At 45.6% G+C, this 14,473-nt stretch overlaps 1 protein-coding gene across 1 annotated transcript in view; it reads right to left on the reverse strand.

Annotated features, from left to right (window-relative positions):
• LOC147117781 (NFX1-type zinc finger-containing protein 1-like) overlaps nucleotides 1–14,473 on the reverse strand; it is a 70,392-nt gene that overhangs the window by 12,970 nt on the left and 42,949 nt on the right. Inside the window, exons 8-14 of the mRNA XM_085989047.1 lie at nucleotides 12,563–12,711; nucleotides 10,919–11,062; nucleotides 8,694–8,853; nucleotides 8,158–8,408; nucleotides 3,384–3,523; nucleotides 2,024–2,178; nucleotides 1,283–1,428 (exon numbers count right to left, since the gene is read on the reverse strand). Of these exons, the coding sequence (XP_085845173.1) occupies nucleotides 1,283–1,428; nucleotides 2,024–2,178; nucleotides 3,384–3,523; nucleotides 8,158–8,408; nucleotides 8,694–8,853; nucleotides 10,919–11,062; nucleotides 12,563–12,711 (1,145 nt within the window). The remainder of the gene's footprint in view (nucleotides 1–1,282; nucleotides 1,429–2,023; nucleotides 2,179–3,383; nucleotides 3,524–8,157; nucleotides 8,409–8,693; nucleotides 8,854–10,918; nucleotides 11,063–12,562; nucleotides 12,712–14,473) is intronic.

Consider the following 14,473-nt stretch of genomic DNA (forward strand, 5'->3'; position numbering starts at 1 on the left):
GTGGCAGGAGGCAGAGGGTGATGGTCGAAGGTTGCTTTTGTGACTGGAAGCCTGTGTCCAGTGGGGTACCTCAGGGATCGGTGCTGGGTCCCTTGTTGTTTGTGATCTACATAAATGATTTGGATGAGAATGTAAAAGGTATGATCAGTAAGTTCGCAGATGACACGAAAATTGGTGGGGTGGTAAATTGCGAGGAGGAAAGCCTCAGGCTACAGGAAGATATAAACGGGTTGGTCAGATGGGCGGAAAAGTGGCAAATGGAATTTAACCCTGAAAAGTGCGAGGTGATGCATTTTGGACGGACAAATAAGGCAAGGGAATACACAATGAGTGGTAGGACCCTAGGAAGTACAGAGGGTCAGAGGGACCTTGGTGTACATGTACATAGATCCCTGAAGGCAGCGGAACAGGTAGATAAGGTGGTTAAAAAGGCATATGGGATACTTGCCTTCATTAGCCGAGGCATAGAATATAAGAGCAGGGAGGTTATGATGGAGCTGTACAAAACGCTGGTGAGGCCACAGCTGGAGTACTGTGTGCAGTTCTGGTCACCTCACTATAGGAAGGATGTGATTGCTTTGGAGAGGGTGCAGAGAAGATTCACCAGGATGTTACCTGGGATGGAGCGCCTCAGCTATGAAGAAAGACTAAACAGGCTGGGGTTGTTTTCCTTGGAGTAAAGAAGGCTGAGGGGGGACCTGATTGAGGTGTACAAAATGATGAGGGGCATAGATAGGGTAGACAAAGAGGAACTTTTCCCCTTAGTAGAGGGGTCAATAACAAGGGGGCATAGATTCAGGGTAAGGGGCAGGAGATTTAGAGGGGATTTGAGGAGGAACTTTTTCACCCAGAGGGTGGTTGGAATGTGGAACTCAATGCCTAAAAGGGTGGTAGAGGCAGGAACCCTCACAACATTCAAGAAGCATTTGGATGAGCACTTGAAATGCCATTGCATACAAGGCTATGGACCAAATGCTGGAAAATGGGATTAGACTGGACAGGGATGGATGGGCGGCGCAGACACGATGGGCCGAAGGGCCTCTTTCTGTGCTGTAAAACTCTATGACTCTATGACTATGAAAGTTGGGCAGGTTCCTTTCTGGTTCCGAAGGTTGATCGGGTGATCTAATCGAGGTGTTTAAAATGATAAAGGGATTTGAAGTCAACGTAAATAAAAATCAGGAGAGATGTAAAACAGTCTGCCGACTCGCCATTGCCCATTTTACTCTATCGTACAAAGTCAAAATGACCCCCATTCTGATTTGCCTGTAATAATTCCTACCTGCTGATGATCACCAATTAAAATGAGGTGCTCGCAGTCCGAGCTAAGAGTGGTGATTATATGAGCTTCCAGCACTTCAGCCGCTTCTTCTACGATCACAATCTTTGGTCGAATGTCCTGCAGGAGATTTCTGTATTTCGCTGCACCTGAAAGAAAATTGTGCACACACTTCGATTTGTGTAATAAATAAAGGGTCCATTCCCGAGGGTCATCTCTCACACAGGGGGAAAAATCAATACTTTGACAACCTTGCGCAACAGTGTGGAGCAATGAAGCGTGAAGTACCATCCTTGAAATACATGATCAAAATGATCAGTTTAACAAATGATTCAGAAAAATTATATCAACACACTGGAAATGGAATTTCCGCTACTCCCTCCAATTCCTCCCAGTTTGTGTAGATTTTATCTTGGCTCTCTAAACTGTTCATACTTTGCTGAAGATAGTGGAGGAGAGCTAAATTGGACATTCTGTAAAACACAACTATCCACTAAAATGTACTAGGTGGAACTATGTAGAGCGATCTGAAGTGAGTTCAGATCATGGTGAGGGATAATGAAATGCTGCTGAAACCAGCACTAATTCACATATTAAAAAAACAAAAATTATAGATTTGTTTTGTCTATATTGCAAAGCAAATACCATAATAAACAGAATTTGCATTTTCCAACTGTAACGCGTGAAAGCAAGCAAAAGAGAAAGACTATATTTGTCATCACCATTAGAAGTAGCCTTGTGTACCTGTTGTGGTCATCCCCACTACTTTAGACTGCCTAAGGAGTATAATTTCTTCTTGATTTCTCAGCTCTGTTAGACGGTTGACAGTTCTCTGATAATGATGTTCATGTTGCAACATTCCACACCTTGTGTCAGTTTGGTACTTCGACAACCACAACCTGCAATAAAATCACCTCATTACACCTCCATCTGGACAAGTCACCATTGGCAGACACTGACTCAGCTCGAACACAGGAATTCAGAGGGGGAAAAATTTGTGCGGTTTGCGCTACACGTTAGCGTACGCTATTGACAGCTGATGCCAGTTCCAGTGCCGTACACCATATCAGTGTTGTTAGTAGTGCTGCCGGTAAACTTGATCACCAGGAACCTCGCCATCATGGAGATCGTGACGTCAGTGAGTGTGCAACGCTCACTGGACGTCCGATCTCCCAACTTCGTTATAGCCACTTACCTTAACAGCAGTGCAGAACAGCGACAGGGAGAGCTGGTGTCTACCAGCAGGAAGCAGGCTGGAGCAGCGTTATATAAAGGCACCATCCCAATCAGCTGACAGGGTTTGGCAGTTTCAGTGCCTGTTTGCTACTTCCTGCAACTGAAACAGCTTTCTTTAGTTATTTCAAGGTTTTTTGGTGACGGGAAGTGTTGATTCAAGTGCAGAAGTCACTCATTATTTGCTAAAGGCTTCTGCTCACAACACTTCCTCGCAGTCATGAGGGCTACAGGATTACCTCAGCAGCATGACAAGGAAGAGTATGATGAGCAGGAAGCGGACAAGAAGGAGGAGGACAAGGAGGAAGCGGACGAGGCAGAGGAGGATAAGGACAAGGAGGAGGAAGAACAGGAGGGAGGGTGGAGGCAGCGAGACAATCGACCTTGTGGACGGGCGGTCCGTGACCGGCTCATCAGGCTCCGATTCACATGAATGAAACCCCAGATCCCCGTAGCTCACCACATCCCCATCATATAATCCCTGTCTCATGGTGTATCACAGCGTCCTCCATTTTTAGTCTAAGCACTGCCCATTTCTTGGCTATAACAAATTTCTAGCCCATTTAATGATTTCTCTAAGTGCATTGTTGTGATATTTGGGCCCCAACAACACATCAGTGCTGCTGATTCAAATGATTCTATTTTTGTACACCTTGAGCAACATGAAAATAGCCTTTAAATACAGCTTACACTAACATTTTTGAGACTACCAGGGTGCCAGGGTTAAGTCTTTAAGGGAGATTCTATTTTGGTGGGGTGGGGTGGGGAGGGAAGTCAAAATGACCACTTTTGAAAATATTTCATCCTAAAAGACACAATTTACAGATCATCTCGAGCACAATTTATTCAGAGAAATAATGAGAGATCAAACCTGTACAGTCTCCAGCGATCGTGCAGTTTAAGTTCCCAAACATTGACTATGTTTTTGGCTTCAACCTCTGGCATGAAGTCGGTGCGCTTCAACTGATTCTTTACCATTTCTTTCATCTTTTTCTTCATCGCCTTGGTGACCTATTCACAGAACATCAGAGAGGCACTCATTACAGTGAGAGCTAGCAATGCTGGGGGCCACCGAGAGTAGCTCATCAGCACTTCCTGTAGGCGTGGTCACACCAAACTGATTTCAGAATATTTATGGCTCTTAATAACACAGGTATTGGTTTGATATCAGTACCTGCTTAAGAGCAATTGGAACAGAGTTATATCTCTGACTCTGCACTCTTCTAGAACAGATCTTCCACGTCTGCTTAAACCAATATCCCTGTTAAGTTTTTCAAGTTAGTTAAGAGCCATTGTCCTACAGGGAAATGCATTGAAGCTACAACATGAAATAGGCCATTCGGCCCAACCAGCCTGTGTTGGCGTTTACCCTTCATGTGAGCAAATAATTCTAATCACATTTACCCGCCCTGTTCCCATATTCCTTCATCCCTGTTTTTCTTCATCCATCTGTCCATCCTAATCTTGAATCTTGACAGTTTCTGCCTAAACCACCAACCCTGGAAGTGAATGACGCTGCCTCACAACTCTCAGAGGGAAGTTTGTCATTTCCTCTGTTTTGAACGCGTGCAATAAGGGCACAGCAGTTATCATGGGTGACTTTAATCTACATATAGACTGGGCTAACCAAATTAGTAACAATACTGTGGAGGAGGAATTCCTGGAGTGTATACGGGATGGTTTCCTGGACCAATGTCGAGGAACCAACTAGAGATCAGGCCATCTTAGACTGGGTATTATGTGACGTAATAAAACTCACTACACACTTGGTTCGAGTATAAAGCAAGGCTTTAATCAACTGGTTTCAAAACATGGAGGTCTAGTTATCTTTCACTAGTTCCTGTTTACAAAATGTCCTGGGGAAGCTGGACCCACGCCCGAGTAGTTATACTCCTTGGACGGCGCCACCAGCTGGCCGTCCAGTGTTATTTCATGAGTCTTTCTTCATGGATCATAAGATTCATAACACTATGTAATGAGAAAGGAATAATTAGCAATCTTGTTGTGCGAGGCCCCTTGGGGCGGAGCGATCATAATATGATCGAATTCTTCATTAAGATGGAGAGTGAAGTATTTGACTCAGAGACCAGGGTCCTGAATTTAAATAAAGAAAACTACGATGGTATGAGGCGCGAATTGAGTAGGATTGATTGGGGAATGTTACTCAAAGGGTTGACGGTGGATAGGCAATGGCAAACATTTAAAGATCGCATGGATGAACTACAAAATTTGTTCATCCCCATTTGGCATAAAAATAAAACAAAAAAGGTGACTCAACTGTGGCTAACAAGTGAAATTAGGGATAGCATAAGATCCAAGGGGAGGACATATAAATTGGCCAGAAAAAGCAGCAAACCTGAGGATTGGGAGCAGTTTAGGATTCAGCAAAGGAGGACAAAAGGATTAATTAAGAGGGGGGAAATAGAGTATGAGAGTAAGCTTGCAGGGTACATAAGAACTGACTGTAAAAGCTTTTATAGATATGTGAAGAGAAAAAGATTGGTGAAGTCAAGCGTAGATCCCTTGCAGTCAGAATCGGGGGAATTTATAATGGGGAACAAAGAAATGGCAGACCAATTAAATACATACTTTGGTTCTGTCTTCACAAAGGAGGACACAAATAACCTCCCAGAGATGCCGGGGAACATAGGGTCTAATGAGAGGGAGGAACTGAATGAAATCAGTATTTGTAGGGAAATGGTGTTAGGGAAATTGACGGGATTGAAGGCCGATAAATCCCCAGGGCCTGATAATCTACATCCTAGGGTACTTAAGGAAGTGGCCCTAGAAATAGTAGATGCATTGCTGGTCACCTTCCAAAATTCTATAGCCTCTGGAACAGTTCCCATGGATTGGAGGGTAGCTAATGTTACCCCACTATTCAAAAAAGGTGGTAGAGAGAAAATGGGGAATTAAAGATGCAAGCCTGACATCGGTAGTGGGGAAAATGCTAGAGTCCATTATAAAAGATGTAATAGCAGAGCACTTGGAAAACAGTGACAGGATCGGACAAAGTCAACATGGATTTACAAAAGGTAAATCATGCTTGACTAATCTACTGGAATTTTTTGAGGATGTAACTGGTAGAATAGATAAGGGAAAACCAGTGGATGTGGTGTATTTGGACTTTCAGAAGGCTTTCGATAAGGTCCCGCATAAGAGATTAGCGTGTAAAGTTAAGGCACATGGGATTGGGGACAAGGTACTGACTTGGATAGGGAACTGGTTGGCAGACAGGAAGCTAAGAGTTGGAATAAACGGGTCTTTTTCCGAGTGGCAGGCAGTGACTAGTGGGGTACCGCAGGGATCGGTCCTAGGACCCCAGCTATTCACAATATATATTAATGATCTAGACGAGGGAACTAGATGTAATATCTCCAAGTTTGCAGACGACACAAAGCTGGGTGGGCGTGTGTGCTGTGAGGAGGATGCCGAGAAACTCCAGTATGATTTGGACAGGTTGGGCGATTGGGCAGATGCAGTATAATGTGGATAAATGCGAGGTTATCCACTTTGGTGTCAAAAACAGGAAGGCAGATTATTATCTGAACAGCAATAGATTGGGAGAAGGGGAAGTGCAACGAGACCTGGATGTCCTTGTGCACCAGTCGCTGAAGGTAAGTATGCAGATGCAGAAGGCGGTTAAGAAGGCAAATGGTATGTTGGCCTTCGTAGCGAGAGGGTTTGAGTACAGGAACAGGGATGTCTTGCTGCAGTGGTACAGGGCCTTGGTGAGACCACACCTTGAGTATTGTGTGCAGTTTTAGTCGCCCTATTTGAGGAAGGATGTTCTTCCAATGGAGGGAGCGCAGCGAAGATTCACCAGACTGATACCTGGGATGGCAGGAACGACGTACGAGGAGAGATTGGGTTGATTGGGTTTATACTCGCTGGAGTTTAGAAGAATGAGAGGGGATCTCATTGAAACTTATAAAATTCTAACAGGACTCGACAGACTTGATGCAGGAAGGATGTTCCCGATGGCAGGGGAGTCTAGAACCAGGGGTCACAGTCTAAGGATAAGAGGTAAGCCATTTAGGACAGAGATGAGGAGGAATTTCTTCACCCAGAGAGTGGTGAACCTGTGGAATTCTCTACCACAGAAGGCAGTTGAGGCCAATTCATTAAATATACTCAAGAAGGAGTTAGATATATTTCTTAAGGCTAAAGGGATCAAGGGATATGGAGAGAAAGCAGGGACAGGGTACTGAGTTTGGATGATCAGCCATGATCGCACTGAATGGCGGAGCAGGCTCGAGGGGCCGAATGGCCTACTCCTGCTCCTATCTTCTATGTTTCTATGTCTATGTAAATCTCTTACATTTAATCTTCTATCAATGGCCCCTCGTTCTTGACCCCTCAATGACTGGAAACAATCTGTCTACCCTGTTCCACCCTTGCAACTCTAACGGCATTAAAAGGGTCAAGGTCCACTGGATCACCTGGGACTTTTTAAAACTTTATATATATTTAAAGTTTAAAACGATGGTTTCACAATGATTGCAGCTGCTCTTCAGGTGGTGTGGATCCCATGGTAGGAGATTGACTCCTCAAGGTATCGTAAACCACAATCCAGAATTGAATGCAACATACTGATGAGTACACTCCCCATTTATAAGTAAATTTTGCACCAATTTTTCTTGTTCAACCCTTTCTTACCTTCCCTTTAGATAGAGAAGATGTTTCCACTTGTGGATGAGTCTAAAACTAGGGGCCATAAATATAAGACAGTCACTAATAAATCCAATAGGGAATTCAAGAGAAGCTTGTTTACCCAGAGAGTGGTTAGAATGTGGAACTCGCTATCACAAAGAGTAATTGAGACAAATAGCATAGATGCATTTAAGGGGAAGCTAGGTAAGTACATGAGGGAAAAGGAATAAAAGGATATGCTGATAGAGTGAGGAGATGAAGAAGGATGGGAGGAGGCTCGTGCGAAACATAAACACCGACATAGACCAGTTGGGCTGAATGGCCTGTTGTTGTGCTGTACATTCTATGTATGGTGTCCAACTGTGTTGAAAGCAGGTTCCATTTTGTGCAGTCAAGACGATCGTAACAGGCTTTCCATTACCAAAGTAGCCATGTTGCATCTTCAATGGAATAGTTTCTTAACAAACGTCAGCCCGCTATTCCTCTGTATTAAGTGGCCAAGGTTACCCTCCCAGCAGGCGTTTGGTCCTGTAACATCACCAGAACGCTGACACTCCAGTGCAGTAGTGAGGGAGCGCTGCACTGTCAGTGGTGCCGTTTTTCAGATGAGACATTAAACCGAGGCCCCGTCCGCCCTTTCAGGTGGATGTAAAAGATCCCGTGGCCATATTTTGAAGAAGCGCGGGGAAGCGCTCCACAGTGTCCTAGCCAATATTTATCCCTCAACCAACATCACTAAACTAGATTATCCGGTCATTATCACATTGCTGTTTGTGAGAGCTTGTTGTGCGGAAATTGGCTGCCACGTTTTCTACATTACAACAGTGACTACACTTCAAAAAACGTACTTCATTGGCTGTAAAGTGCTGTAGGACGTCCTGAAAGGCGCTACATAAATGCAAGCTCTTTCTTTTATGGGCAATTATGGATGGGCAATAAGTGCTGAACTTTCCAGCAACGCCAAATCCCAAGAATGAATCTAAAAAAAATACCTGCCAGTCACCATCACCCTTGCTCTCAGCTTGAGTTTTGGAATGGTGTGCAGTCTCTTCAAGATTACAGGTCAGAAGCTGTTTCTGGATTGCAGCCAGACGAGCATTCGCGCTCTGAAATTGTTTCTGAAGATCGTCGTCTTCAATCATTCGCTCCGCTTGCAACAGTTCCGCCTCCTCAGCCACGTGAATCAGCTCATCATCGTCATCTTCTGCTTTATCTTCCTCTTCGGTCAGATCACTGGGATTTCCTGAAAGAAATCAGCCCTTAGCAGGTAGTGTAACTTTTGATTAAGAAACAAAACTACTCTAGAAAATGTGGGGGAAAAATTAAAAATATTTTCATTTTATTTAATAAAAAGGGCCAAAAAATGTTGACAGGCCTTGATATTTAGGCGTTTATATAGCTTGAATTACAGCCGAGGTTCATTGAGCTGATTGTGATTAAAATTCTTCAACATAACCTAGAAACTGTACATCATATTTACTTACGTTCTAATTAATATTTAGGAAAAAATTGGAATTTCTTATATTACCTGTATCTTCCTCCGTGGCATTTGAGTCAGTCTCCTCCATGTCCTGTTCTGTGATTTGCTCTGGCGTCCCTTTAGAGCTGAAATAACATCTGGGTACAGATGTTACTCCTAACCATTCCATAATGTCGGATCGACTAGAGGGGCTACCTTCAGAGGCCACCTTAAAATGTAAATAATCTCTATTTGTTAACAACTGTTTTGATCAAATCTAGATATAATCCAGATCATCAAATTATTGATTAGCAAATTGTTTAACCAAGGCTGTGCTTGAATTAATTCTTTTTTCCATTATTGCTCTAAATTTTATGGCATCACATGTCAATGTCCATTGCCCAAAGAAGCTTCATGATCTCAGACCAGTGGTCAAGCTCAGTGAATGCCTCTTCAAATGCCATCTCCTACCAACTGCACCACTAGCCTCATACACTTCTCAAAGCACAACTCCCCTCGCCCCCATAATCACTCACCGACTAATAATCTGTACCAAACACGAGGCACACCTCCCATTCCTAGCTTCACCTCACCCCCTTAGAGGAGATGGTGCTAACCATTCTTGGCAGGGGCATTGATGAGCCCTTGGCCAACGGCGGGGCTGAAAGGCTACACACGTTATTCTCCTTCTCGCATGCACCTCTTGCTTTCCCGCCCTCCCCTCACCACAACTCCACCCTTGTGCCTTCCTCATTTCACACACCCAAGAAATGCAGCCTGCCCAGCCAATGGTTGGCCAAGAAGAGGGAGAGGAGAGAGAAGAAGAAGAAACAACAGAAACACCATCACTCGATTTCACACTCCAGCCATCAGCTCCTCGAGATCGTCCTGCAAGGCCATTTCCATTGTCATCCATTGAAAGTCAGCAGCCTTCCACCAGCCATACTGCAGCCACTGGGGTAGCGCTGTGTGACATCAGTAGGATATGCTATTGGCAGCGCTAAGGCCCTCGCCAAAATGGTGGCCGCCGAGTCCTGCGGCAGAGAAGGGCGCTAGAATGGCAACCGCCATCTTTCACCAGGATAGGGTTGCAAATGGTTGGTGGTAAGTAGCCCAATTTCTGGGCCAATAAATTTGTCTGCTGGTTTATAGCCTGAACTGCAGTCTGTTAGAGTACAGTCTTCCACCTACTGAAGGCAAGATTATGTGGCGGCATGTGATATATTCCAGTACATCAGAGTACTGTATAGTGACATGGTTCCCTCTTCAACCCCAGGATCTCGCTACAGTTAGCCAGGTATTGGTCAGATAAAGGTACAAGCTGGTTTGTGAAGGATGCAAGGTCTATTTACATGAATGACAGGGGATGCTGAACCCAAGGAAACATCTTGCGTAAAAGTCTATTTAACAATATGACGCAAACAAAAATTAAAACCGGTTTCAAAAGGCTGTGACATAACAGCAGTGCCATAACTTTGCCAATGAATGTTGGACAGACAATGCTAGAGTCTCAGTTTTCAGCTGCATTAGGACTTACTCTTACAGACCTCCTCTTCCGCTCTTGGCTGGGTTGTTGGAAGAAGGGAATCTGGCATGGGTTGGAGAGAAGGAGGGAGCAGGAGGATGGAGTGGAATCTGGCATGGCGGGGGAAGGAGGATAGAGCGGAATCTGGCATGGAGAGGGGAGAAGGGGGATGGAATGGAATCTGCCATGGAGATGGGTAGAAGGGGGATGGAATCTGCCATGGAGAGGGGAGAAGGGGGATGGAATGGAATCTGCCATGGAGATGGGTAGAAGGGGGGTGGAATGGAATCTGCCACGGAGAGGGGAGAAGGGGGATGGAATGGAATCTGCCACGGAGAGGGGAGAAGGGGGATGGAATGGAATCTGCCACGGAGAGGGGAGAAGGGGGATGGAATGGAATCTGCCACGGAGAGGGGAGAAGGGGGATGGAATGGAATCTGCCATGGAGAGGGGAGAAGGGGGATGGAATGGAATCTGCCATGGAGAGGGGAGAAGGGGGATGGAATGGAATCTGCCATGGAGAGGGGAGAAGGGGGATGGAATGGAATCTGCCATGGAGAGGGGAGAAGGGGCATGGAATGGAATCTGCCATGGAGATGGGGAGAAGGAGGGATGGAGCGGTATCTGGCATGGGGGTGGGGAGGGGGTGGAGGAGAACCAGGGATGCTCCCTTCTTGCACCAGTACTATATCCCTACCTGATAATGAACTAAGATAAAATTAACATGGATTTCCTGTTTGTTCATGTATATGAAAGTCTGCACACATACCATCCCCAGCTGTAGACTCCTCAAGTGGTTTTTAGCAATGTATTTAGATAAAGTATACATCTGAAGAACTCCCTTCACACTTGCTTCCAATGATGCGGCTAACGTTTCAATTTTGCACTGGATCTCTTGTCTTTCGTTGATCAGCTGCAGGAACAAAATAAGACAACACAGCTCTGAAGTGAAAACCTTTGGATTATAATGTACGGCAAGTTCTCCGCGTTCCTTCCACCACTCCCCCCATGACTTTAATACTCCCACTATTCCACAAGCCAAGACAATCAGAACAGAGAAAGTTAATGAGGGATTTAATAGAGGTGTTCAAAATTATGATGGCTTTTTATTGAGTAAATAAGGAGAAATAAGGAAGGTCGGTAACCAGAGGACACAGATTTAAGATAACTGGCAAAAGAACCAGAGGGGGAGATGAAGATATTTTTTTTAACGCAGCGAGTTGTTATGATCTAGATTGCACTGCCTGAAAGTGATAGAAGCAGATTCAATAGTAATTTTCAAAAGGGATTTGGATAAATACTTGTACAGTACAGGGAAGGAGCCACCCTTATCTCATTGGCCCTCCCTGGGCCTTGGTACCTCCATGGAAGTGGCATGGCTCCACTCCGAATTTTCCTGCTGCCTATTAGCACACCCCCCCCCCTTGTGTATTTAAATAACCCCATCCACATGATATGGGACAAGGGCTGGATCACTGGGAGAGAGGGAGAGTGGGAAGGAGGGAAAGTGAGAGGAAGGGAGAGGGAGAGTGGGAGAAGGTGAGAGTAGGGGGCGGGAAGAGGGGATGAGGGAGGGGGGCCACGGAGAGAAAGAGGAAGGGAGGAAGAGAAAGAGGAAGTGGGAAAGAGAGGAGGTGAGAGAGGGGGGGGCGAGGGAGAGAGAGGGAAGGAGAGTGAGAGGAAGAGGGAGAGATGGAGAAAGAGAAAGAAAGAGGAAGGGAGAGAGAGGATGTGGGGTATAGGGGACGAGAGAGGGGAGAGGGAGAGGGATATAGTGAGAGAGTGTTAACAGTTCACATCATGAATGCTGGGCTGTAGTTTTTGTTGTGTCCAGTAATTAAGTATTACAAATCTCTAGACCTATTTCGACTGTTGTACTTGTAGCAAATTTTCTTTTAATTTCAATACGGAACAGATGCCTTTCATAATTAAGTGAATTATACGTGTTTTATCACGTTGCATATTTCAGTCCAGTGCTGCACTGTCGGAGGTGCCGTCTTTCAAATGAGGCGTTAAACCAAGGCCCTGCCTGCCCTCTCAGGTGGATGTAAAAGTAGCCACAGCACTATTTTGAAAAAGAGCAGGGGAGTTCTCTCGTGTCCTGACTATATTTATCCCTTAACCAACATCTCAAAAACAGATGATCTGATCATTTATCTCATTGCTGTTTGTGGGACCTTGCTGTGCACAAATTAGCTGCTAGGTTTCCTACATTACAACAGTGACTACACTTCAAAAGTACTTCATTGGCTGTAAAGCACTTTGAAAGGTCCTGAGGTTTTCAAAGATGCTTCTACTCGCTGCTCCTGAATGGAAGATGCTTTCTAATGTCAGTTTCCATTTTAATTATTTTATTTACTCAATAGTTGCAAAATGAGCACGTCAACTGTAAACATTCGCTTGTCAAACTCACCCCAAAATATGAGTCTTTCACATAGCCTGGCAGATTTTTCCTGAAGTTTTTCTGCTTTCTTAGCACCTGCATAGAAAGTCCGGACAGTATTTCACTGCTGCTCCTTCCTCCAACTCTGACCAGCCCAGTTTTCAGAAACGAGTGGATCCCTAAAATGACAGATATCATTCGATTTGTGGTTTCTTTTAGACTCAAAGGCCTAGAAATTCGGTGGGCTGCGCCACCAGTTAGCGCCTAAAGAGGGCACTAATGGCGGCGTTAGCCTGTTGCGCTGCGTCGCCGCCGATGTTTGGCAGCGACAGCCTCTGTAGCGCCGTTCGCAAATGGCGCTCGGTTCACGGGGCCTTCCTGTGGCGGCAGTGGCGCAAATTAAGGTGGAGGTGCGGGGCGGCTGTTTTTTCCGGCGGCCTCCTGCCAGCACCTCCGTCCCCGGCCTCCTGATCGCCCCCCGCGGCATTGCCGGCTGTTTTCCGAGAGCCCGGCACTTCTCCTCGGTGCTGGGCTCTTTTGCCGGCACTCGCGATCTCTGATCGCACTGGTGCAGGCCCCTCCCCCTTAAGAATGGGAGGAAGGCCTGCAGTACCGCAGCGCGCCGTGCCACAGCGTGTGGCGCTGCGGCACGTTGCGCTGCGATATTCAGTTTCAGCGCCCTAAGAGGGACGCGAAGCGCCTCGAGCCTCGCCCCATGTCCCTCTTGGGGCGCTCAAGCTGAATTTCCGGCGGTCGCTACTGCTCCAAACGCTGCGCTAAATCCGGCGCCCAGGCAAGCTTGGCGCCCCGTTTGCGGCTCCACCCAATTTTTCCCCCAAAGTTTAATAGAGCGGTTTCTGGGACGACCAGAAATGTCACTTCAAGTGCTGTTTGGCGCACAGTTGGAAATTAAAAGAAAAATAAAGAGGGAGTTTCACCATCAAGATCCTTTAAAAAGGAAGGAAACCTGCCACTCTCACCCAGTCTGGTCTATTAACTCTTAACTGCCCTCTGAAGTGACCTAGCAAGGTACTCAGTTGTATCAAACCACTAGGGCAATTAGCGATAGACAATAAATGTAGCCTTTCCATCCCTGAATGTGAAGCCTGGTGGGACATACCAGCAAAGAGGGTCCCTACCCCCAGTCCCTGGTTCTTAGAAGCACAACCTCCCAAGCAGAAATTTGTGTGACCAATTCCGTCGTTTCTCCCGCCCTTATATCCCCATTATTACTGCCTGCCCCATTCCATGGCCTTACCAGCGATGCCCGCATCCCAAGAATTAATTTTAAAAAAATCAATCAACTGGTTACAACAAAGAATTAACCTGAACATTTTCTTTCCTTGTTCTTTTTAAAACATTTAAATCATCTTCAGGAGCGGTGAATTGGAGGAGTTACTGATTCCGGTGCTGTTGGGGAACTGAATTAGCACCATCCAACAAGATCATTGAGAAATACTCCTTCATATTCAGCTGCGTGTTGATTCAGTCTCAGTAACTCTTCTGGTCTTTGAAAAGAGATTGAAAAATAATCTGTATAGAGCTCTGGTTAGACCGCATCTGGAGTACTGTGTTCTGTTCTGGGCACCGCCCCTCAGGAAGGATCTATTGGCCTTGGAGGGGGTGCAGCGCAGATTCCCGAGAATGATACCGGGGCTAAAAGGGTTAAATTATGAGGACAGGTTGCATAAACCAGGTTTGTATTCCCTTGAGTATAGAAGATTAAGGGTTGATCTAATCAAGGTGCTTAAGATAATTAAAGGCATTGATAGGGTAGAGAGAAACTATTTCCTCTGGTGGGGGAATCCAGAAAAAAGGGAGCACAACCTTAAAATGAATCTGGTTGATATTCCCCCTCTCTAACCCAGGCGGATTGAGAGACTGTGGAATCAGTAGTCTGCATGTTTGTGGTATTGGCAGACATTGCAATAGTAGACGCAC

The sequence above is a fragment of the Somniosus microcephalus genome, chromosome 5, assembly GCF_052327205.1.
Source record: "Somniosus microcephalus isolate GS21.2 chromosome 5, FLI_Smic_1.0, whole genome shotgun sequence".
Classification (NCBI taxonomy): Eukaryota; Metazoa; Chordata; class Chondrichthyes; order Squaliformes; family Somniosidae; genus Somniosus; species Somniosus microcephalus.